Raw genomic sequence first — 27,173 nt, 5'->3', positions numbered from 1 at the left:
AAGAGCCAGCACTTCATGATGGAACTGCTTTTAGATAAGCTATTGTTTCTTCGACTTGAACTATAGGCGTTGCAGTGGAACTTTTACTATTGAGTGATGTTCTACCAGGGAGCTGTTATCTTGTATCAGGGAGCTGTTATCTGGTTCCCTTCTCATTGTTCTGCTGATGAGCTGTTAGGGGGAAGGGAGGGGGTGATATCGCTCCAACTTGCAGTACAGCAGTAAAGAGTGACTGAAGTTTATCAAAGCACAAGTCACATGACTGGGGGCACCGGGGAAACTGACAATATGTCTAGCCCCATGTCAGATTTCAAAATTTGAATTTGAAAATCTGTTAGCTCTTTTGAAAAACAGATTTCAACACAGAAGTCTGCTGGAGCAGCACTATTAACTGATGCATTTTGAAAAAAAACATGTTTTGTACAGTATCCCTTTAAGCACATGTACTGTTTAGCATAACTTTTTTTTTTAAGAAATAGGTCCTGTAAAAAAAAAATGAAAAGTTTCTGAGAAAGGCAAGGAGAGCTATTGATGGGTAAAATCAAGAGCTCTTGATGCAGTAATCCTCTCCATTCAGAAGCCTCCTGCATAAAGAGTTCATCTTAGTGCACTACTTTTATTGACCTGGGTTATGAAGCAACTGAGCAAAATTCCTGAGCCCAGAGCAGTATTTTTAGAGCTGCTGCAGACTCCATGCCAATATTCTCTTACTATTAGCAATATGATATGGGTATGGTATGCTCTATTTTGTACCCAAAGAACATTTTTGCTCACTATGTATATTTAGGTGGGGCTTCTTACGATTCTGTTCCTTGTATCCTTGTGAACAGGAGCATCAGCCTAAGGGAAATGTTTATAGTCACTGGGGAGTGCCTAACAAATTGACACCTCCAGAAATTATATCTTTCCTTCTCTTTTAAGTTCGTTGTTTTATAGATAATTAGCTAAACAGCCCAACCACTTCTGTTGCAGTAGGATTAATTATTCTATAGAAGTGATTGCCACGTGTAGTGATAGTTACTATAAAAAGAATACAAAGAAAAGACATATGCTTTAGGCAAAGTAAAAGAGACAAGTAAAATGTGCAGAACACAGCAAAAAATATCCCATAAAAAAAAACTTTAAAAAATGTAATTAGTTAGGTGGAAATATTAAGAGATGGGGAGAATTATAACAGCAAAAAAGAAAGTGCTCTGAAAATACACATGCAAAAAACAGGAATATTACCTTTGGAGGAGTTTAATATTAAGCACATCCCATTACAGTTGCCAAGCCATGCTCCTCAGACAAACCAAAATAAAGGACCTCTCTCAAGTTACCACAGTGCATTGAATACTAAAATATACAGATGGTATTGCTAGCAAATTATTTTATTTCCCAGGAGCTACCTAATAACCAAACTGACATTTTTATTTATTTTACCCAAAAAGAAATCTAGTGAATTCCTAGACACTTGATAATTCCATGCAAAAATAAAAATGACATTTCAGAACATTGAACAAAATGTGTCCAATCTGGCAGTTTCACACCAGCACCAAGTGAGGGGTGCAGCAAATTGTGGCATAACAGTGTTCCATCAAGCATGTACAATATCATGTTCCTAAACCAAACGGCATTGCTGCTGCATTAAAGGAAAACTATACCCCCAAAATGAATACTTGAGCAACAAAACAGCTTATAACAAATAAGGTGGCATATTAAAGAATCTTACCAAACTGGAATATATATTTAAGTAAATATTGCCCTTTTACATCTCTTGCCTTGAACCACCATTTTGTGATGGTCTGTGTGCTGCCTCGGAGATCACCTGATCAGAAATACTACAACTGTACCTGTAACAGGAAGAAGTGTTGAAGCAAAAGACACAAACCTGTCTGTTAATTGGCTCATGAGAGCTAACGTATTATTTGTTTGGTATGTTTGCAGGCCCGGACTGGCAATCTGTGGGTTCTGGCAAATGCCAGAGGGGCTGCTATAAGGTGCCATAGAAAGTCAGTATTTAGTGGGCTGATGGAGAGCTGATTGGGCCTCTGTGTGGGCTAATTGGGCCTCTGTGTACCTGAAATGCCAGGGCCTATTTTAATTCTCAGTCCGGACCTGTATGTTTGTGTGCACAGTGAATCCTACGATCCCAGGGAGCTGCACTTATTTTTTTCTATTTATGATTACCCAATGGCACATACTACTAAAAAAGTATATTATTATGAAAATGGTTTATTTACATGAAGCAGGGTTTTACATATGAGCTGTTTTATGCAATATCTTTTTATAGAGACCTATATTGTTTGAGGGGTATAGTTTTCCTTTAAGCAAATTTCCATAATGGAAAATGTTGATAGCAGACCCTCATCTGCGGCAGCAAATAAGTCGTGGGGGGTCAGTGTGAAAGGAAAACATGCAATGGGATATTCCTCCAGCCACATGGTTCACATTGCAGGCAAAAGCGCAGCAACCAAAAGGGGAGCATAGGAGGTGGTTTCTTACGCAGCCTATGAGATGCCACTCACTAGGTAAGCATTTATCCACTGGTCTCTCTATCACTGTGGAGTCTGAACTGCTACTGCTGCTGCCTGGAAAAAGAGACGTCCCCAGAAAATAGCATGGAAAACACAAGTCATGAGAAGAGAGACAAGATGGGAAAACTAATGTTGTGCCTTTTGTACAGTATCCAATTGAAACATACTATTTAAAGGATCAGTTCGGTGAAAAAATAAAAAATGGGTAGATAGGCTGTGCAAAATAAAAAATGTTTCTAATATAGTTAAACTTAATGTATAAAGGCTGGAGTGACTGGATGTCTAACATAATAGCTAGAACACTACTTCCTGCTTTTCAGCTCTCTAACTTTGAGTTAGTCAGCAACTTTAAGGGGGCTCACATGGGACATAACTGTTCAAGTTTGCAATTGATCCTTATCATGCAACTCATATTCAAAAGCAAACACGTAGGGTAAGGACACACTGGCAGAATCGGGGAGATTAGTTGCCTGATAGCTTTTCAGCTCTATAACTCTGAGTTAGCCAGCGACTTAATGGGGGCCCACATGGTACATTTCTGTTCAGTGAGTTTGCAATTGATCCTCATCTCAGATTCAAAAGCAACAGATATGACCCATGTGGCCCACCCTCAAGTCTCTGATTGGTTACTGCCTGGTAACCAGTCTGTGTAAACCAAGAGAGCTGAAAAGCAGGAAGTAGGGCTCTGGCTATTATATTAGACATCCAGTCATTCCAGCCTTTATACATTACATTTTTGGCTAACTAACTATATTAGAAACATTTTTTATTTTGCACAGCCTATCTATTTACCCAGTTTTTATTTTTACACTGAACAATTCCTTTAAATCCAACTTTTAGTAAGTATTCTTGGTTAATATTGATTTCCACTACTAAATTCTGTTTCTCCAAAGATTGGGGAGAGCTGAAGTATTAATTTGAATGCCAGACAAGAAACCCGAAAGCAGAGTGACTTTCTAATTACTACGTTTATTGTCCCTAGTAGTTTGGAAAGAGGCAGTACAAGGAGGAAAATCCCAAATTGTTAAATAATAATGAATTTCAATGTTCGCTTAAATCTTCCTAATATTTAGCTACAGACCAGAAGGTCACAAAAACATAAGTCCTAGCTGTTTCCATGGTATATGGCAGAATAAAACGCAGTGTTATCCTTCTATAGCGATTTCCTTCCGATGAACCGGAGACATGGCTTTGGCAGACACTACATCCTCAATCTGGGAAACTGCAACAAGGGTCAGTTTCTAATTCCTCAAATGTTTTTTTTTTTACTGAATTCAAATTACTAATAAATGCAAGGCCTAGAAATATTTCTCCATGACAGCCAAATACAACTGCAATGGCAATGTAGATTTAGCACTACAGCTCACAACATTTAGCCTTGTTTCGTATGTGTGGCTTTTAATTCTTTACACTAGCAAAAAAAAATTGTTTCTAGTTTACCCCTTCGCTTTTTTTTCTTTTCTCCATCTTCTCCAATTTCTCCATCTTCATCATCATCATCCTCTGTGCCACTGTCATCAGAACCGGAAACATCTTCTCCTAGAAGAGATCACAGGTACATATAAAGTTTGCTTCTAGTGTATCTTCTCTCATGTTTTCATGTATTAGGAACTCCCTCAGTCCAATGACTATGACATGTAAGTGACTTTTTTATCTCAATTGCGGAGAAGCAGTGATCAGAACACCATGGGATCACCACAGGTTGCATCTCACTAACAGAAAGAGCTGCCGTAAAACTCACCCCACAAGCAGTGATCAAGATACATTTATGTGCCACAGCAATGTAAGCGGTTCCACATTACCTTCCTCCAACTTCTTTTTGAGATCTTCAATTTCTTTTTGAAACTCTCGTAATAACGCATCCTTGGGGTCTTCATTAATTCTAGCTTTATTTTTGATATTTTTGGCTCTGTTTGCATATCTCAAAGTACTGATTGTCTCATCGTAGTTGTAATCTGCAGGGCCGATATTTGCACACTGAAATATAAGAACACATAAAAACAGATATTTAAAATGAATTATACGAATACATTTAATTACACATAAATGACTTGTATACAATAGGGGCTTATCTACCATATCATTTACCCTTAGTAAAGTTAAAGGTGCATTCTCTACAACAAGAACGGAAAGACAAAAGGCATACACAACTTGATATGTATTAACTAGGGCTCCCTCACTTTTGCACATGCCCCAATTACGATTATCTCTGTTCCGATGTTTTAAAGTTGGTGAAATAAAATGTAACTGTGCATTAACATTTGCAAATACTCACTGCTGATTCCTGCATTAATTGTTTCCTACGTTTCAGAAAATTAACTAAGTATTTGGCAAGGGATGCCCAAACTTTTGTGTGCCTTTCAAAGCACCCAAACTCCAAATTCGTTTTTTATGTGACATTGTTTTTTTCTGTTAGAACAGTAACAATTAAAATGCTTTTTACAAAATATTTAATGCACGCAATGTTATATTTTGCAGATCCACCTTTAAGTCTTCTGGAGTAATTACCCGCTCACATTGTTTTGTGTTTAAACAAGACTGAAACAGGTTCTTATGCCATAATTCCCAGTATGCTGAACCACCCATAGTTCCTTCAATAAGAGCATAGACTGGAAGCTCTGTGGGGCAGGGATCTCCTTCCTACTGTTTCATATGCAGATATTGGATCAATTTTTCAGAAACCCGTTATCCATAAAGCTCCCATCGACTCATTACCTTGTACTTGATCCAAACTAAGATATAATTAATCCTTATTGGAGGCAAAACCAGTTTATTGGGTTTATTTAATGATTACATGATTTTCGAGCAGACTTAAGGTGTGAAAAATCACATTACGGAAAATCCGTTATCTGACCAGGTCCCGAGCATTCTGGTCCCATACCTGTACCACATGGCATTTAATCTGTGTATACTTATTTATTGCATGTATTATAATACTTGTCCTCCCTATGTGAACTTTTGTGTGTACTTTTGTACATTCCAAAGGGCAGATTCCCTAAAGGGCGAAGTGACTAACGCTAGCGAAAAATTTGCCAGCGTGACGTCATTTTCGGAACTTCGCCAATTTCCTAACGGGCGCAGGCGTCACTTCGCTAGCGAAGGAGATAGACTCTAGCGTTGCTTCGCAATCTAACGCCAAGCAAATTTTCACTCTGGCGAACGGACGTAACTCCGCAAATTCACTAAGATTCAGATTTTACTGAAGGTTACCTCATTCCCAGACTTCCCAAAAACGTTCAGCGCCCTGGACGCAATTTCGCACTGTAGTGAATTGGCTTTGTCCTATTGAATTTATGTCTGGTGAAGCGTGGCGATGGGTGCGAAGCCGTCGCTGGCACATTTTCGCCGCTTAGGAAATTTGCCCCCAAGATTGTACAGCGCTCTGTCACCGGTAGAGCTTTATAAATAAAGTTATACATACATAGATACTTCACTGTAGGTGTGGGCCAAGCTTGTCAATAGCTCTGCTAACAGTGGAATATATGGGATGATGTTTTTTACAAAGATACATATACGGAGTTATAAACCCCTAGGGATTATAGCTCAGCAAGCAACTCTTACCATCATGGTCTTGGAGTTCCCACCCAGTGAATCCTGCAGCAGCCGAGTTAGTTTGGAATTCCTGTAGGGCACATGAGTACTCTTACCATCAACTAAAGCAGAGATGACATTACCCAGGGTTGAAAGTGACAGATTTATCTTTGTGGCTTCCTTAAGTCTCTGTCCAGTTGCCCCTGTTTTTGCTTGTCGCTCTGAGCCCTGCAAATAACAGGCAAAGAATATTGAATATTGAACAACAGTCATTTGAAGTCGTAATTGTGTACACCTAAGGCCAATCCTCACACCATTGTGCATAGCGGTGCAAACTAGGGTGATGTACAGTGAAAACTGGACGCCAACCAATCACACTGCTCAAGCTATTTTTGGGCTTCTTTAAAAGGATGAGATTTTGTTAAAAACTTAATTTATGTAATCTAATCAGTTTTGCAAGGGGATGTCTGTTTTTAATTATTACAGAATTGTAACTGATATGATAACAGACTTATCAATCACAAACTATTGTTTTATTTAGCTAGGAATGCACCAAATCCATGATTCGGTCAAATCTTCAGAGCAGTCTTACACTTGGCATTTTTGAAACTGTGAAAATACCATATTGGTGTATGGGCCAAGTGTTCAGCTTAACACATTTCAGGTTGTTAATATGATTTTACAGCTCTGAGCAAATGGAAGCAATACATTTTCAATTTCATTCTCAGAAAATACTTACTGCCAAATCTACAAGGTGAAGCTTTCCCATGCGAACGTGAATGTTTCCATCTGCTCCTTTCTCGCTGCATTCAATAGTAATTGTAAAGATAGCATGGGAACGAGAACTGTGTTCATTCATATTAGTGGCCCCAACGGACCCTTGGGAGAAAAAATGAGAATCCTTCATTATTGAACAGTCACAATATTACAGTTCTTTATTGATATGCCTAATACTAGACAGCAGTACATCTCATACCCATGATTCAAAGTGACAACTCCAGCCATAAAAGGGAAATCTTGTAAAGCAATACTGGAAACAGTTGTATATAATGAACATCCTGGGGCAAATTATATTTTTTATGGTCAAATTGACTAGGGAGTTATCCAAATTCGACTCGATTTTCAAGATTTATCATACTCTGGCCCTTTAAGAATTTGAATTTGACTATTCGCCACCTATAATCTGTTGAATTGCTGTTTTAGTCAATGGGATATCAATTTGGACATGTTTGCAGCCTTCCTGACATTCGAGATTTTTTGCGGAGGAAAAACTTGAATCAAGTTTCATCCAATTTGATTAGACTTTTCAGGTTGCTTATAATTCATCCGAGTTTAAAAAAATTTGATTTTCTTTAGGGATGCACCAAATCCACTATTTTGGATTGGGCCGAACCCCCGAATCCTTCACGAAAGATTCGTCCGAATACTGAACCAAATCCGAATTTGCATATGCAAATAGGGGTGGGAAGGGGAAAAGCTTTTTTACTTCCAGGAATCCAAATCCTGCTGAAAAAGGCTGAATCCTGAACCGAATCCTGGATTCGGTGCATTCCTAATTTTCTTAATGAATTCCGACTTGTCGAATTTTGAATTTATGGGTGCTTAGGGGAGTTTAAAAAAAATTCACATGAGTTCGAAATTCAACCCTTGATAAATGTGCCTCCCAGTAAACATGCCAGCTAACAAGCTGTAAATCCCTCTACAGACCCACTATGATGCCTGCAAATGCCAACCTAACAACTGGAATGGAACACAGTGGCAGCTCATACAGTTCTGACGGATGTTCTTACAGTTCAGAGTAAGGGACAGAAAAGCCTCTGCTCAGATTTTGCCCCCAAACAAGTCCAGTCAGTAGGTAAGTTGCAGCTGCTACTAATGGTGGCTCTGAATGAATGGAAACGGGTTATGGATACAATTCTGTGACCAGTGCCGACTGGGGGGCCCACCCTGCCTGCAGCCTCAGAGGCCCCCCCACACCATTCCCTGGGCACCCCAGCCACAAAATCCTCTCTGTGCCCCTATTCCAGCCACAAACCATGACACACACACACACAAAATTTTCAGGTAGCGGATGGGTGCAGGTCGAGCTCTTCTCCCGCTCTCCCAGTCCGCGACCTACTGGCAGCTTCTGGAGCCGGAAATTTATAGACTTCCGCCTGCCCGCCCCGTCCCTTTTGTGGTGTCACTGGGGGGCGGGTCAGGCGCGGGTATACAAAAAGAGGGCAGGAGCGGGCCCGGGCCGGGTGCGGTTCAGGAGGGGGTGGGTTAGGGTCGGGTGCAGGTCGAGAAATTCTCGACCCACACATCACTACTGGCCGGGACAAAAAAAGAGCTGGGGCCCACCGGATCTTTTCCCAGTGTCCTGCCGGCCCAGTCGGACCCTGTCTGGGACAGTGGACAGCATTTTGTTATTCATCTTAGCAGTAAGAAATCATTAAAAACTACAGCAAGAATATGCAGCTAGGGAAAGTAGGTGCAGTTATGCTGGACAGCTTGAGGATCAGCCAGAAATTTGATAATGGCAGAAAATATACATTCCATTCCAGTGCACTGGTAGGAGCAATCACTTCAACTCTGCTTTTCCAGAACCATAGAAATAAGATGCATATATGCCCCATATTATTATAATATTAGGTTTCGGTTGGCAAGTAGACAGTGGCAGCAGAACTTACGATTTTTGTGTCCCAAGGTCATGATTCTATCCATGTCATCTGCATTGTTTACAACATAACCAGACAAGTCCTTAATGTAAACTCCAACATCAGGTCTCTCTTTCACCTGGAATACAGTAAGTTTTAGTAACATTATTACTTTTTTTTATTTTTTATAAACTTGTAAAAAGAGTAGAATTGGAACAGCAGTTAATCTTCCAGGTGTGGCTGGCCTGACAATTATGTGCAAAGGGAACAGCAACAACTTATTCAGGAAGTCATAAAACATTCCAATAATAGCAATAAGAAAACAGAGATTTATGGGGTAGTAACAAGGTTGAAATGACTGCTATCCAATGAAAATACCACTGCTCATTTTCTGCAAAAATAAAACATCTTGATCATCCCAAGCTTTCTGAGGAACTGAAATCGGTATCAGTCTGGCTGTTTATATTCTCTAGTCCAAATAATATGGGCTACACAGACCTTTTTGGAGAGAATAGCATCAATGTACTGCTTTGGTTCTGGCCCAATGGGATTTTCAAACCTGCCTGATTTTGGGGCAGATATCAGTCAGACAGACCAATGAAAGCGCCCATAAACTAGTCAATAAGATGCAGCATATATTTCTCCATGTTTTTGTTTATTTTCTCTCTCTCCCTGTTGAGTGGTAGTTCAGCAAGTACTCACAGGACTTGCTTAAAAAATAAAAAAATTATTTTTATTTTGCAAAGTCAACGTTTCGATCACATAGTCAGACTTTTGTCTGATCTTGATTTATTTGCACAATAAAAAGGATTTTTTTAATCAAGTCTTGTTAGTGCCGAGTTATTGCTGTGGACATATATAGAATATATCATTTTATTTATTTATTTGTATGCGTCAAAAAAAATCTTTATGGGGCTGATTCACTAAGGGTCGAATATCAAGGGTTAATTAACCCTCGATATTCGACTGGGAATTGAAATCCTTCGACTTCGAATATCGAAGGATTTAGCGCAGATAGTACGATCCAAGGATTATTCCTTTGATCGAACGATAAAATCCTTCGAATTGAACGATAAAATCCTTCGAATCGAACGATTCAAATCCAACGATCGAAGGAATATCCTTCGATCAAAAAAAGTTAGGCAAGCCTATGGGGACCTTCCCCATAGGCTAACATTGACTTCGGTAGCTTTTAGATGGCGAACTAGGGGGTCGAAGTTTTTTTTAAAGAGACAGTACTTCGACTATCGAATGGTCGAATAGTCGAACGATTTTTACTACGAATCCTTCGATTCGAAGTCGTAGTCGAAGGTCGAAGTAGCCCATTCGATGGTCGAAGTAGCCCAAAAAAAACTTCGAAATTCGAAGGTTTTTTTACTTCGAATCCTTCACTCGAAGTTAGTGAATCGGCCCCTAAAAGTTGTGCTACACAATACTGCAATACTGAAAACTGGCACAAAAGCTTCCTACCTCCAGCCTCTGGTTCTGATCCTTCCCAAGCAAGTCCCGCACTTCTTCATTATAAATCTCCAGATAAGAGACGCGCACCAAAAATCTGTATATATGTAAATGACAAGGTCATTAAAAAGAACTACAATAAGCCTATTGATGATTATAAGAACAGGTTTGCTATTGCTTTTCCTGTGCCCAACCAGGACGTAGCCCACGTGTTTGCAACCAGGACGTAGCCCACGTGTTTGCATAGGTTTTTCCCCTGTAATGGTTTTGCAGCATTTGAAGTGATCACATTAGGGTCAGTAAAGTAGTGTCTGTATATGAAAAAAAAATTTTGGTCCCTGACTTACCGTGTATCCCCTTCAGCTTTAGCTATATGTCCAAATACATGAGCAAAGGAATTAGGAATGATCCCTCGGAGTTCTGGAACTGTTCGAACTCCTTCCATAGTAAAAGTTTTGCCTGTTCCAGTCTGTCCATATGCGAATATAGTGCCTGGAAAAAGAATCCAGGATTAAAGGAAAACTTTAAGCATGCAACGATCAGTGAAAAAGAAAGGTGGTTGTTTACATAAAATATGATAAAGATAATACAAGCTTGATCATGTCTTACTGTATATGTAATAGCATAATGTATTGAAAGAGAGAAACTCCTGGCCTCTAAAATTAAAAGTATAAAGCTTGACTTGATATGTAGTTTCTTTGTGAATACTGCTGATACACAGAGGAGTGTCTTCTCAAGCTAGATACTTAAAGGGTAACTATTGCGAAAATGAAAATTTAATATACCGTAAGCTTCCTCATACTGAATTTTGAAACTTTCTAAATACAATCAATTAAATATTCTGCACTGTTTGCCTGCCAAATGCAGGCAGCAATGTTTTTGTGGGGAAGTGCACAAAAATTGCAAATCTGTGTCCATCTTTGGACTTTAAACACTGCCTTCCTAACAGTCCCAGACAGATATAGAGATCACATTGACGCTTAAAGGGGTGGTTCACATTTTAGGTAACTTTTACTATGTTCAAGAATGGGCAATTCTAAGCAACTTTTCAATTGGTTTTCATTATTTATTTTTTATAGTTTCATCGTTATTTGCCTTTGTCTTCTGATTCTTTGCAGCTTTCAAATGGGCGTTGCTGACCCCTTCTAAAAAACAAATGCTCAGTAAGGCTATACATTAATTGTTATTGCTACTTTTTATTACTCATCTTTCTATTCAGGCCTCTTCTATACATATTCCAGTCTCTTATTCAAAATCAATGCATGGTTGCTAGGGTAATTGGGACCCTAGCTACCAGATTGCTTTAAATGCAAACAAATCCTCTCCTCCTGTTCATCTTAATGTGGGGGTGCCTCAGGGTTCTGTACTTGGTCCTCTGTTGTTCTCCTTGTACACTCTCTCTTTAGGAGACCTTATATCTTCATTTGGCCTTAAATATCCCGATGCCGATGACATTCGGATATATTTAGACACTCCCTCACTAACCCCTGATGTTCAAACCCAGATAGCAGACTGCCTAGGAGCTATCTCTTCCTGGATGAACCAACACCACCTCAAGCTCAACTTGGCCAAGACTGAGCTCATGGTCTTTCCACCCAAACCGAGCCCTTCTCTTCCTTTCACCATTACTATTGACGGCATGACTATCAACCCGGTTAACTCAGCGCGCTGCTACGGGGCAGGGACCTCCTTCCCACAATGTCTCGTCTTACCACACAGCACTTAAGCTCTTTGTCATATGATTCTGTATATATTTATTATGTGATTTGTCTCCCCCATGGATACTTTTATGTATATTATGCACTGTACAGCGCTGCGGCTCCTTAACAGCGCTTAACAAATAAAGTTATACATAGAAATTGAAGTGCTGCTGAATAAAAAGCTAAATAACTCAAAAACCTTAAATAATAAAAAATGAAAACCAATTGCAAATTGTCACAGAATATCACTCTCTACGTTATACTAAAAGTTATCTGAAAGGTGAACAACCCCTTTAATTTCACTACTACATATATGCAAAGCAGATCATCCTCCAGAGGTCTGAAGGACAACAGGTTTTTATGAGCAAAGTCAAAACAAATTAGCAGTCAAATGAGAAGCCCTCTGTATAAGCAAACCCCTTCCTTCTCCCAACTACAGCTGGCTAGGCTTTCAGCAGATCACTCTACGGGTTGTATTTTGCTAGCATGAGCAGGAAGTAAAATGTGATAACGTTCATATTATTAGACATAATTAAAGGAAAACTATGCCCCCAGAACAATGTAGGTCTCTATAAAAATATATCGCATAAAACAGCTCATGTGTAAAACCCTGCTTCATGTAAATAAACCATTTTCATAATAATATACTTTTCTAGTAGTATGTGCCATTGGGTAATCATAAATAGAAAATTGCCATTTTAAAAAATAAGGGCCGTCCCCTGGGATCCTAGGATTCATGATGTACACAAACAAACTATACATGTCCCAGGTTACATGAGCCAATAAACAGACAGAGTTGTGTCTTTTGCTTCAACACTTCTTCCTGTTACAGTTAGAGTTGTAGTATTTCTGGTCAGGTGATCTCTGAGGCAGCACACAGACCATCACAAAATGGTGGCTCAAGGCAAGAGATGTAAAAGGGCAATATTTACTTAAATATATATTTCAGTTTGATAAGATTCTTTAATATGCCACTTAATTTGATATAAACGGTTGCTTGAGTATTCATTTTGGGGGTATAGTTTTCCTTTAAACTGGAACTTTCATGCCAGATGACATACTTCAAACAGACACATTTGATTCTCATCAAAACTGCTTACTTTGTTTATTTCCCCCCCCCCCATACTTTTGCTTCTAAGTCCCACAGCACTTGCTTTTATTTCTATCTTTCATTTCCTGTTATTGCATTGAATTCAGAAGCCACTAGTGCATTTAAAAAAAAAAAAAAAAAAAAAAAAAAAGAGAGAACAGAAACGTCCCAGTGGTTCATCATTTTTCGGACACCTATCACTGCCAACTGCTGTGTGCAATACAAAATTCAGTAAGGGTCGAATTGAAAATTCGAATTTGAAATTCTAGTTTTCTAGTTTTTTTATGGTCAAAACGGTCATATTCGACTAGGGAGTTATTCAAATTCGATTCGAGTTTTTTCAAGATTTATCATACTCTGGCCCTTTAAAGGGGTGGTTCACCTTTAAGGTAACTTTTATTATGTTATAGAAAAACCAATTCTAAGCAACTTTTCAATTGGTTTTCATTATATATTTCTTATAGTTTTATATTTGTCTTTTTCTTCTGATTCTTTGCCGCTTTCAAATGGGCGTCGCTGTCCTCTTCTAAAAAACAAATGCTCTGTAAGGCTACAAGTGTATTGTTATTGTTACTTGTTACTACTAGGGTTGCCACGGCCGGTAAAAATGATGGCTGATCCCAATGTTATTAATAGGAAAAAAAGTTAAATATATAGGAAGGCTGGTATTTTTTTCCAGAAAAGGTGGCAACCCTAGTTACTACTTATCTTTCTATTCAAACTCTCTCCTATTCATATTCCAGTCTCTTATTCAAATCAATGCATGGTTGCTAGAGTAATTTGGGCCCTAGTTACCAGATTGCTTGAAATGCAAATTGAAGAGCTGCTGAATAAAGCGAAATAACTCAAAAGCCTTCAATAATAAAAAATGAAAACAAATTGCAAATTGTCTCAGAATATCACTCTCTACATCATACTAAAAGTTATCTTGAAGGTGAACAGCCCCTTTAAGAACTCAAATTCGACTATTCGCCACCTTAAACCTGCTGAATTGCTGTTTAGGTCAATGCGAGACGTCCACAGATAAATTTGGAATTGTTTGCAGCCTTCCTGAGAAAAATTCAATTCGTTTTTCAGGGTGGATTTAATTGATTTTTAAAAATTTAGATTTTTTTTTAAATTTATTTATTTATTTTTTGAAAGGGATCCTGTCATCGGAAAATGTTTTTTTCAAAACACACCAGTTAACAGTGCTACTCCAGCAGAATTCTGCACTGAAATCCATTTCTCAAAAGAGCAAACAGATTTTTTTATATTCAATTTTGAAATCTGACATGGGGCTAGACATTTTGTCAATTTCCCAGCTGCCCCTGGTCATGTGACTTGTGCCTGCACTTTAGAAGAGAAATGCTTTCTGGCAGGCTGCTGTTTTTCCTTCTCAATGTAACAGAATGTGTCTCAGTGGGACATGGGTTTTTACTATTGAGTGTTGTTCTTAGATCTACCAGGGAGCTGTTATCTTGTGTTAGGAAGCTGCTGTCTGGTTACCTTCCCATTGTTCTTTTGTTTGGCTGCTGGGGGGGAAAAGGGAGGGGGTGATATCACTCCAATTTGCAGTACAGCAGTAAAGAGTGATTGAAGTTTATCAGAGCACAAGTCACATGACTTGGGGCAGCTGGGAAATTGACAATATGTCTAGCCCCATGTCAGATTTCAAAATTGAATATAAAAAAATCTGTTTGCTCTTTTGAGAAATGGATTTCAGTGCAGAATTCTGATGGAGCAGCACTATTAACCGATTCATTTTGATTTTCTTTTTTTTTTCCCATGACAGTATCCCTTTAAATAAATTTCGATTTGAATTTATGGGAGTTTACGGGAGTTTTTAAAAACTCACATGAATCCTAAGTCACCAGATTCACCAACAAAAGTAGTAAAAGTAGTAAAACAAATTCTTACAGGGGCAGAAATCCATAATGAATTAACACAAAGCAGGAAGGATGACAACCCATTTAAAGACAAGCTTGGGGGGAAATCCAGCATGCCTATGTTATTACTACAAAGAGAGTCATTGTGCTAATGGCCTTGGCCTCTGAAAGGCTTGTGCTGTGAATGTGTGTCATGCCAGCATTATGATTATGAATGCAGATTTGATACCAGACACAGTAAAATATGTACTTCAGTAGAAATAAAGGGCAATGCTTATACAACTGCACATTAACATTTTAGAATCATTTTTGCTTTATCATACATAGCTATGGTTGCCGTCTGGACACTCAAAATGAGACTTGATGACAATATTTTTAATTTTGGCCTGAAAATGCACAGTTGCTAGTTTATGGGTCAAATTCCTGCCCGTGTGATGACAGTAGATTCACGTAAATACACCAGAAGGGAAAAAAAAAAACAGGTGTGAAAAATACGCCAGTGGAGAAAATACCACTTGTGATATTAGCTGTCCACAATTTCATATACCGTATATACTCGCGTATAAGCCGAGATTTTCAGCACCCAAAATGTGCTTGAAAATCCTACCTCGGCTTATACGCGGGTCCCCGCTCTTCATCTGGTCATTTAAACCAGAGCGGCGGCGGCAGTGTTCACGGTGTAAAATCAATACGTGTATGTGCGCGTACGTGTATTACCGGTAATATAAGCGAGAGAGAATGTCAGTCAGTGGTAGTTCTCTTACAATGGGCAGTACATGTATATAGACGGGGCGGCAGGAGCGGCCCAGCACTTACAGGCAACCGGAGCACAATCAGGAAGTCAGAGAAAAACACACAGACATGTTTGATCACGATGACATGGGAATAGAACGCCTCCACGCACATTGCGCTACGCTGGACCTTCCTTACGCCCGGATTTGCTTGCGGCCAGGTAGGCTTTACATTCGGTGCTTTCCTTCTATCTTGGCGCAGTCGCTCTTTATTCTCCCTCGCAGTGCAGGGGAGCCGGCATCGATCGCGTGTAAAAAAAACTTTCAGGAGAGATGGTTGGGAAGTAAAAATGGCTCCCCCGCCTCCCTCTAAGCCGCCTTGGGCCCGGTGGTGGAATGTTGTGTGTGCAGTTGAGTTGGTTGGGGGCTAGAAGTAAAGCCGGCACCCCCTGTCGCTACACATGACGGGGCCTGACACCTCCTGACGACGCCTTCTACTTACGGTAACTGGGGGAAGCAGCCACTCTGTATGGTTAGGGGTAGAGTCGCTGGGGAACATGCCTTCTACTGTTTCCCCGTGGCCCCTAACTTTTTGTCTTCCTACTGTCTACTACATACTGTACTATCCTGGCTAGCCCCATATCTATCATCTATCTATCTATCACTGCTGCTCTTAGCACCTGTATTTTATTTATATATGTGGCTATTGAGTGGATCTGTTGGGATGTTTGTTCCCTTTGTTATGAGATGGGTACGACTAGCTGCTGCCTGGCCAATCAATTACATTTTTTTTTTTAAACTTGTGCTTGTTTTTATGAATTAATGTTTTAAGCATCATGGCTTGATTTTTAACATTAAACCGACTGTTTGATATTTCTGAGACTTTTCTGAGTTGTGTCTAGGCTTATACGCGAGTCAATACGTTTTTCTGGGTTTCATAGGTAAAATTAGGTACCTCGGCTTATACGCGGGTCGGCTTATACACGAGTATATACGGTACAGTTAGAAACTGAACTATGAAAGAAAAGGGAATAATGAAGACCAATTCAAAAGGGAGGGGCAAGCTGGCCAAACCTTCTCAGTGAACTCGCTTGCCACCATGTAAAGGAACAGTAACATCAATAAATTAAATTGTTTTAAAGTAATAAAATTATAATGCAGTGTTGCCCAGTACTAGTAAAACTGGTGTGTTTGCTTCAAAAACACTACTATTGTTTATATAAATAAGCTGCTGTGTAGCAATGGGGCAGCCATTCAAATGAGAAAGGGCTCAAGTTACACAGCAGATAATCTCTGTAGAACATAATGGTGTTATCCTTTATCCACTATTTAACCTGTGCCATATAGCTTTTTTTTCCAATTTCCACCATTGCTACACAGCAGCTTATTTATATAAACAATAGTAGTGTTTCTGAAGCAAACACATCAGTTTTACCAGTGCAGGGCAACACTACATGATATTTTCATTGCTTTTAAAACGCTTTCATTTTTTTGGTGTTACGATTCCTTTAAAGGAATTGTTCAGTGTAAAAATAAAAACTGGGTAAATAGATAGGCTGTGCAAAATAAAAAATGTTTCTAATATAGTTAGTTAGCCAAAAATGTAATGTATAAAGGCTGGAGTGATTTGATGTATAACCTGTCAGTCAGATCACTACTTCCTGCTTTTCAGCTCTCTTGGTTTACACTGACTGGTTACCCTGGTTACCAGGCAGTAACCAATCAGAGACTTGAGGGAGGGCCACATGGGTTGTTCCTTTTGAATCTGAGCTGAATGCTTGGGATCATTTACAAACTCACTGAACAGAAATGTACCATGTGGCCCCCCTTCAAGTCGCTGACTAACTCAGAGTTATAGAGCTGAAAAGCAGGAAGTTGGATTCTGACTGTTTTAAATAGACATCTGTTCACTCCAGTCTTTATATACAGTATTACATTTTTGGCTAACTAACTATATTAGAAACATTTTTTATTTTGCATAGCCTATCCATTTACCCAGTTTTAATTTTCACACTGAACTATTCCTTTAAGGCACAACTAAGATTATAATGCAGTATTTGCAACAAAACCCCAAGGCTTTACACAGAAAGCTTTGAATACAGCCGGACGCCAAGGAATAAAATCCATACCATTGTAGCCTTCGAGCACAGAATCAATGATTGGTCGAGCAGTCAAGTTGTAGACATCCAGTTGGTTACTGTCTGGCCCAAAAACAGTGTCGAATGTGAATGTCTTGGGGGGCTCGTTCATAGAGTCCACTTTGTGTACACTGATAGTCCCTCGAATTTCATCCACGCCAACGGCCATCTTGCTGCTCATGGCTCTCTCTCGCTCGTTGAGAGGACGACATCGTACCACAACCTTGACGTTATCACAGGACTCGGGCTTGTCTGCTCTGTTGATCTGTAAGACACAATCACAATTTTAAAAACTATCAATAGCCGAATCGTCCCAAACCACTGAGCAACAGCTGTAAACGCATAAATCTGGATATGTGTACATTGTCAAGAGACACTTATATTAATACAAGTCTAAACCACAAAGGTGAGAATTAAATTCTACAACCTGATAATGTACTGCTGACCTTGACTAACCATACAGTTCTCAATTTCCCAGCATGGGCTGTCAGAGATCAGAGTAAACAGTGCTGGGCTACACACACACACACACACACACCGCGGTTCCTACTCTTCTTAGCACTGCAGGGAGTGTTTGATAAAGGAAGATTCCTATGTAAGGAAATAACATCCCATGCAATAACTGCTAATATTAGTACATGCAACATTGAAATCACACAACAATGAAGATTAAAGGGGTGGTTCACCTTTAAGGTAACTTTTATTATGTTATAGAAAGTCCAATTCTAAGCAACTTTTCAATTGGTTTTCAAAATTTTTTTTTTTTTATAGTTTTATAGTGATTTGCCTTTTTATTCTAACTTTCTGCAGATTTCAAAGGGGTGTCGCTGACCCCTTCTAAAAAACAAATGCTCTATAAGGCTACAAATGTATTGTTATTGTTACTTTTTATTACTGATCCTTCTATTCATATTCCAGTCTCTTACTCAAATCAATGCATGGTTGCTAGGGTAATTTGGACCCTAGTTACCAAAATGCAAATTGAAGAGCTGCTGAATAAAAATAACTCAAAACCCACAAATTATAAAAAATGAAAACCAATTGCAAATTGTCTCAGAATATCATCGTCTGCATCATACTAAAAGTTATCTCAAAGGTGAACAAGCCCTTTAAAGCGAACGTGACCAATGAACACTCCTCTTTTTTGCCTTACCTGAAGCATTCTCCCAAAAGATCAGCAGTGGCAAAGAGCCATGGTACTGTTCTATTGTGCTCCTTGCTGATGGATAAAATGAGGCTGCTAATACATGTCTAAAAACGGGTATAGGACCCCAGAGTGCTCGGGACTTTGGGTTTTCCGGATGACGGCTATTTCCGTAATTTGGATCTTCATACCTGTCTACTAGAAAATCATTTAAACATACACCCCCCATATGTAATAAAAGGCACTAAGTTCATGCTCCCAACGAGCAGAAAAAATGTAAGGGAACCCTCTCACTATTATACAAACAAATGATATTGATGGGTTCAGAAGACCCTTTGAAACATTTGATTGACTGGGAAGCAGATATAGGACAAGTAATATCTCAACAAGAATGGAACTTAAACTGGAATACGGTCTCAAAAATCTCTCCAAATACCGCAATAAAAGAATCAGCATACAAGGTGATAATGCGATGGCACATCACCCCTGCAAGGAAAAACAGATACGATCCTTCAACCCCCAGCTCCTGGTTTTCAAGGGTGTACAGAAATTGGTGATTATAAACATATATGGTGGACATGTCCCAAAGCGGTGACATACTGGAAAGAATTTTCCAAATAATAGGGAAAGTTTTTAACAAACCCATCACCCTGGACGCTCTCCCTTCCAAAGAGCTCACAAAAACACAAAATATACTAATGGGATAAAAACAAAAAGGTTTAATATGCCAAAACAATGACAACATTGATTGTTTGTATTAACATTACTCTTTGAAAAACAAGGAATAAAAGAGAATTAAAAAAAAAGGCACTAAGTTTGCCATGGGGCAGTTACCCATAACAACCAATTGTGTACAATAAGTTAAGGCTTCCAAGGCATGCACATTATTTCTAATAAATAGGGTATACATATCTGCCTGTTACAGGGGTTGTTCCCATCTTGCTTAAATTTTAGTATGATATAGAGAGTGATATTCTGAGATGATTTGCATTTGGTTTTCATTTTCTATTATTTGTAGTTTTTGGGTTATTTAGCTTTTTATTCAGCAGTTTAGTTGCTAGGTTCCAAATTACCATAGCAACTATGAATTGATTTGAACAAGGGACTGAAAAATTATTAGGAGAGGGCCAGAATAGAAAGACGAGTAATATAAAGTAGCAATAACAATACATTTGCAGCCTTACAAAGCTTTTGTTTTCAGATGGGGTCAGTTACCCCTGTGTGACAGCTGGAGAGTGTCAGAAGAAAAAGGCAAATAATTAAAAAAGCATAGGAAATCGAATAATGCCAAGAAACACACTGTGCAGCACTCCGAATCCTGTGAAAAGTGATTTATTGTGCCAATAAACTTGTTAGCACAATAAATCACTTTTCACAGGATTCGGAGTGCTGCAGCGTGTGTTTCTTGGAGTTATAAGTGGGTCCCTGGCAGGGGGACCAGCAGCTTGCACCTGACGCTACAACAAGCGGTGAGTTATAGTTGAGCATCGCCCACATTTGATTGAAAATTGAATAATGAATTAGTCATTTTACAACATACCAAAAGTTAACCACCCCCCTTTAAAGTAACTACAATTCCAGTGCTCTAGATTTGTCCAGTCACACACAGGGGAATGTATCATACTAGCGTGAGATGATATTCTTATTGCTAATAACATCATTACACATTACAGTACATACTGGCCAAAACCACATTTCCATCATCATCATAGGGCTCATTTAATAAGAACAACAGCAGTTGTGCAACTTTAGCCACAGTAATTGCACAGATCAGTGCCATTCATTACAGGCAATTACAGGTTTCAAAGCCACTCCCTGTACTTATACATAGTTATGCTCAGTGTCTCTGTGTCTATCCCTCCTGTCTCAGAGTGAGTGCACATGTATCGATTTGAATGATCCGTGGTCCCCACAGCAACCTGTGTCGATAGGTGCAGTGCTAAGTGATTAGGGATACACCAAATCCACTATTTCAGGAATCCAATCCCAACCCTCACTTGCATAAGTAAATCAGGGACAGTGGGAAGAAAGAGAACCGTGGGCACAAAACATTTTTTGGATTCCTTGTTTGTGTGATGAAAATTCACGTGCTTTTTCAGATTCGGTTCAGCCAGGCACTTGGATTTTGCCGAATCCTGCTGAAAAAAGCTGAATCGCAAACCAAATCCTGGATCCCTGAAAGTGATACTGACACATTAAAAGTTACCTATAGGCCATGTTGATTGTTTTTAGCTAATAGGTCTACTTTTGTAAGTGTTTGTTACTTGAAATTCCTAAACCTGACTGTTTTGCCAACCTGACTGTCCCTCTCAACCTATCAGAATTTTTAATGCTAACGGACTCCTGCTGCACAAATATGGCAGCCCCCTTATAGAGGAATATGAGGGGATCAGATACATAAAAGTATTGGGAATATACTTCTATGGTTTAATTTCTGGTGTGAGTGCTGGTTCTCGGGGGTCGGGTGCGGGTTGATGTTTTTTACCTGAAAGAATTAATCCTGACATTTCAAAAAAAGTTTCAACATCCAATGCAGAGTGAAACACAATGGTGCACTTTCTGACACAGCAGCTGCAATTGCTTCAACTATATCCCCCCCTCATCGCCGAAATTATTGTTTAAAAAATGCTGCAATGTGGTTAGAAGATATGGCTATTTGTGTCTGAAATTGCACTTACCACAATGCACTTCCAGTTGTAAATGACCCCTCATGTGTGTAAGGGCAGACACACGCGAAGATTCGGGGAGATTTAGTCGCCGAGATTCTTCAGGCGACTAATCTCCCCAAAAAGCCTTCCCGCCGACTAGAATCTAAATCGCCAGTGGGATGGCAATCGGAGTGCTTCGTTTTCCGAAGTCGCCCAAAGTTTCCTTGTAAGGAAGCTGGAACACCATATTAGCTTAACAGGCTTTTTACGTATCATGCAATTCTTTAAAGGGTCATGGGAAAAAAAACATTTTTTCAAAATGAATCAGTTAATAGTGCTGCTCCAGCAGAATTCTGCACTGAAATCCATTTCTCAAACAGATTTTTTTATATTCAATTTTGAAATCTGACATGGGCTAGACATATTGTCAATTTCCCAGCTGCCCCAAGTCATGTGACTTGTGCTCTGATAAACTTCAATCACTCTTTACTGCTGTACTGCAAGTTGGAGTGATATCACCCCCCTCCCTTTTCCCCCCAGCAGCCAAACAAAAGAACAATGGGAAGGTAACCAGATAACAGCTCCCTAACACAAGATAACAGCTGCCTGGTAGATCTAAGAACAGCACTCAATAGTAAAAACCCATGTCCCACTGAGACACATTCTGTTACATTGAGAAGGAAAAACAGCAGCCTGCCAGAAAGCATTTCTCTCCTAAAGTGCAGGCACAAGTCACATGACCAGGGGCAGCTGGGAAATTCACAATATGTCTAGCCCCATGTCAGATTTCAAAATTGAATATAAAAAAATCTGTTTGCTCTTTTGAGAAATGGATTTCAGTGCAGAATTCTGCTGGAGTAGCACACTTAACTGATGCATTTTGGAAAAAAAAAAAAAACATGTTTTAAGATGACAGGATCCCAGATATTTTCTATAGCCTTACAAAGATGACTTAAAGGGGGTTTTCACCTTTAAATCAGCTTTTAGTATGACGTAGAGAGAATTTACAATTGGTTTTAATGTTTTATTAATTGTACTTTTTGAGTTGATTTAGCTTTTTATTCAGCAGCTCTCCAGTTTGCTGTTTCAGTAATCTGGTAGCTAGGGTTCAAATGACCCTAACAACCATGTACTGATTTGCATAAGAGACTGGAATATGAATAGGAGAAGGCCTGAATAGAAAGAGGAGTAATAAAATGTAGCAATAACAATAAATGTGTAGCCTTACAGAGCATGTGTTGCTAGATGGCGTTAGAGACCCCCATTTGAAAGCTGGAAAGAGTCAGAAGAAGAAGAAGGCAAATAATTCAAATACTATAAAAATAATAAAAAGAAGGCCACACACTAAAAGTTAACTTAAAGGTGAGCCACTCCTTTAAAGCTCAAGGGATTGAAACATTGCTGATCAACCTAAGAAACTTGTGTATAGTCAAATCCTTTAGGCCAGTGATCCCCAACCAGTAGCTCGTGAGCAACGTGTTGCTCTCCAACCCCTTGGATGTTGCTCCCAGTGGCCTCAAAGCAGGTGCTTATTTTTGAATTACAGGCTTGGAGGCAAGTTTTGGTTGTATAAAAACCAGGTGCACTGTCAAACAGAGCCCCAATGTAGGTTGGCATTCCACATAGGAGCTACCAAATAGCCAATCACAGCCCTTATTTGGTAGCCCAAGAACGTTTTTCATGCTTGTGTTGCTCCCCAACTACTTTTACGTCTCAATCTTGCTCACAGGTTCAAAAGTTGGGGATCCCTGCTTTAGGGTAGGACTACATGAACATTTACGGTGTGATCCGACGCACTGCGACAAGTCGCATGCGACAAAAATAAGGTAAGTGGATGCATTGTCACATGGTGTAGCAGCGTTGATCCGACGTGACACGACTGTCGTTTTGTCACAGTGCGTTGGATTGTGCCGGAAACGTTAAAGTAGTCCTACCCTTAGGCTAAGGCACATGAGGCAGATGGTCATTTCTTGTTAGACATTCAAATGGGCAGCACTCCGATTAAAAGAAAGCCTTTATTTTTCACATGCAGGGCAACAGCAGAGCAACGTTTCGAGCCCACCTGGCTCTTTATCAAGCTGATGGTCATTTCTTCGCCACCTGTGTTTTGCTTGCTGCCGGAGAAATTTTGTAGCTCCACTGACAGGCAGCGTCAGACTATGTCCAGGCCTGTGTGAGTGGATTTTGCGGCAAAAAACACAAACGTGCATTTTCAGGCTCAATGTAACTGCACACAGACCAACACCGTGCCTTTCAGTGGAGCTATACGAGGGAGCGGCTCATCAGTCCCATGTGCCCCTAGCCTTAACTGTGGGGACTGCTTATATCTTTTTATTTAACAGCTCAGGCTCTGACTCCAGGATCCCAGCACTTTTTGAAGGATCTGAATTCAAAGTCAAGTGATTGTCAACAGCTCAATGCATCAATTTTTGTTTATTTGGTGCACCCTTATTATTACATGTGCTGTATGTCAGGGTTTGGAAGGGACAGATAGCAGGAGGGCTGCCCCATGTTACACAGCAAAGCTCCAATCAATAGCGTTTGTAGCCTTAGTGAGTACATTATATAGTGAATAAAGTACCCCCTCTTGTAAATTATAAGGATATTAGAAGTAGCCGAGGAGTTTCATGACCTTATACAAATCATGGAACTCCGAGGTAACGTCTAATATCCTCATATTTTGCAACTGGGGGTACTTTATTTATTATAATACACAAATTTCTGTGAGCCATGTGACAGAAATGACATCAGAACGCACCGTTTATAACTGATGACATCAGAACGCACCGTTTATAAATGATGACATCAGAACACACCGTTTATAAATGATGACATCAGAACGCACCGTTTATAAATGATGACATCAGAACGCACCGTTTATAAGGACATAATTTACAAGATATTCATGGTTTTTATGTATTATAGTTATGTGTGTGTGTATGTGTGTACTGGAGTGGAGGAAGAGGAGGAGCAAAGTGAAAAAATAGAGCTCTATTAGCCCTATACACACACATTTCCATGAGGAGGCAGAGAACAATATAAGGCAGCCATTATGCCGGACAGCGGCCTGTATTATAATGACAAAAAGACAATCACTCAGCAAAGAAGGAATGGAGAATGTCTGTGGCACAGTATTGGGCTGTGACTGACCCAACAATACGGTTCTCTTTCCCCGCCCCTAGCAACCAAGCTGTACCAAGCACAGAGTACACACGCGAGAGCCTCTCCTTACCGGCATTGTTCACACGCTGCAGCACCGTGACTCGTCGTGACCTCAGAACCGGGGCCTCCCAGGAGTGCCTTACAGAACGAGACACACCGTAAAGACCCGCCTGCTGACAGAGCAGCTTCAACCCCAGCCAGTGGCACAGGCACTGCTGACGCGCATGAGCAGTACAAAGGACGACAATTAATTCCAATGACAACCTAGTTGACCAATAGTCAAATGCGGTGCCCACTTGAGGCTCTCAGACATCCAATGAGCGCGCGATGTTGTGGCAGAGCATCGTGTAGGCGGTACCTAACGCTTTATATGGCCAATGGCAACATTGATATTGGGCACCCAGGGCTTGGCTTCTTGAAGAGTCGCTGCTACTAGCGGGTTGGCATGGGAAGGGATATAAAGAATTGCTGTTGTGTTGCCTGCAAATATTTCAGCGTGCCCGCTGTCTATTAAATGTTCTTGGAACGCTGGCACCCATTGACTTTCCCTGCTGTGATGCTATTGGGGTGCCGCAATAGTTGGTCACCAGTCGCCTTTGGTGGAAGTTCTGCCACTGGTTGGAAATAGAGTTGCCACTTTTGCTGATGGCTAAACCTGAACACAGGGGGCGGGGCAGATAACATTGGGGGTGGGACAGTAATGTAGGCAGTGGCATGATGACATCAGAGGTGGGCACAATGATGTTGGTGGAGTGATGACACCAGGGCAAGGTTATTGCATCACTTAGATGCAACTGGCTGGATTTCTATCCAGTATTCTCAATGTTTTAAAGTGTTGATGCCCAGTTCAAAACCACACAGGAGGCAACCCTATGTCTAGCTATAGTCTGCTTGATGATTACACCCAATCCTTTAATTACAGGTATGAGATCTATTATACCAGAAATCAATTATCCAGAAAGCTCTGAAATACAGCAATGCTAATTTAGAATATAACATTAATATTTTTGATTGATTTGCTTTGTTTTGTATCTGTAATAATAAGAAATGAACTGTACTTGATAGTAACTAAGCCATGTTTAGGTGAGGGACTTTAATGGGCAAAGTAAAGTGAGGGACTTTAATGGGGGCAAATTTTTGTTGAAGCGAAACGGGTCAAATTCGCCAAAGCCTAGTGAGTATCTTAGTAATATAATGCTTTTCATGTATTGGCCAGATTAGTGTTTGGGTTTCATAAGTTCAGACCCAAACAGGCCTTACAAAAACCGAACTGTTTCGGGTCAAAACTGAACAGGTGGCAACCCTTGTTGAAACACATGTGTATAGAAAACGGATCCACACACACACACTGGTTAATGCAGTCGGGGAGTATCCCCTTTTATTCAGCCACCAAACATTCAACATTTGGGGGGGCACCCACCTTTTGGGGGGGGCACCCTTCATTCTGATGAAGGGTGGGTGTTCCCCGGGTGGGTGTACCCCCCCGAAACGTTGCATTGCTAAGGGACCCGGCTGGGTCAACGGAAGAAACGCACCACCAGTTGTAGGATTGGTGAACTACTGGTGTGCGGTAGGAGAAATTACATTGTAACCCTTGTTGAAAACCCCATTAAATCTACATTCATTGTATGGTGTTTATAGAGCAAGAGCTTTTAATTGTGGGATAGTGTGTATAATAGGAAAAAAACATGTCTACTTGTTGAACTGCCCAATAGTGCATGTAGTAATGTGAGATGGTATCTGGGGCATATTATTTGGATATTTTTCTCAGGGCACCAATCCAGAAAAATAGCCATGATAATTTATATGTTATTCATATGGTGCCATATATGGTGCCAACACATTTCTGCAGCACTTTTAGTGAGATTATACCACCACTCAAGTATGGAGTGCTCATTCTGTGAAATACGCTATGTGGGTAAGGTGCAGGACAGTGAGTAGATCCAACCTGCCATGGGTCAAACAATATACCAAAAAGCAATATTCACTGTAGCAAGCTACATCAAGAAATTAGTGCTTTAAAGGTGTTGGCAGGGGCGGAACTACTGGGGGTGCCATTGCACCCTGGCCCACACCCTCTTGCAGTCCTCCAGATGCTTGCGTGCTCGGGTGTTGGCAATGTTAATGCCAATGTTTTTCGGCGGGGGTCAGCAGGGGACAGCAGCACATTTGGACGTGCCTCGTTTTTTGCGCACTGGGCTCTGCCAGAGCGACAAGAGGGAACCAGACTAGGGTGTAAGGCACAGAAGGTACGTGCCTGGTGCCTCCCAGCTTTGCGCCCTAGGCATGTGCCTACTCTACCTACCCCAATTTCCCGCCTTGGCTTATGAGTTGGCCCTCACACCCAGAAATATTTGTTAAAATGTGTCCAGCTGAATGCCACCCTATGTGTTAACTTGTACTATTGATTCCTCACATTCTATGCTAACAGGGCCAGAGATGGACACTGAACATAGAAACAGTCTGAATGGAAGAAACAATGCTATATTTATCAAGAGAAAAGTTTGTAGTAGAAGTCCAACAACACTATCCCACCAGACTTTCTTCT

The 27,173-nt window shown here is 40.1% G+C and overlaps 1 protein-coding gene across 1 annotated transcript in view; it reads right to left on the bottom strand.

Moving 5' to 3' along the window:
• Positions 1-17,936, bottom strand: part of kif3a.L (kinesin family member 3A L homeolog) — a gene marked incomplete at its 5' end in the record, with an annotated part of 28,827 nt that extends 10,891 nt beyond the window's left edge. The window contains 8 exon segments of the mRNA NM_001090799.1: positions 3,957-4,055; positions 4,319-4,493; positions 6,078-6,275; positions 6,787-6,926; positions 8,720-8,825; positions 10,157-10,241; positions 10,492-10,636; positions 17,663-17,936. Coding sequence (NP_001084268.1) covers positions 3,957-4,055; positions 4,319-4,493; positions 6,078-6,275; positions 6,787-6,926; positions 8,720-8,825; positions 10,157-10,241; positions 10,492-10,636; positions 17,663-17,936 — 1,222 coding nt within the window.
• Positions 17,937-27,173: the final 9,237 nt, after the last annotated feature.

This window comes from Xenopus laevis, chromosome 3L (genome assembly GCF_017654675.1).
Source record: "Xenopus laevis strain J_2021 chromosome 3L, Xenopus_laevis_v10.1, whole genome shotgun sequence".
NCBI lineage: Eukaryota > Metazoa > Chordata > Amphibia > Anura > Pipidae > Xenopus > Xenopus laevis.
This window is presented reverse-complemented; position numbering and strand designations above follow the sequence as displayed.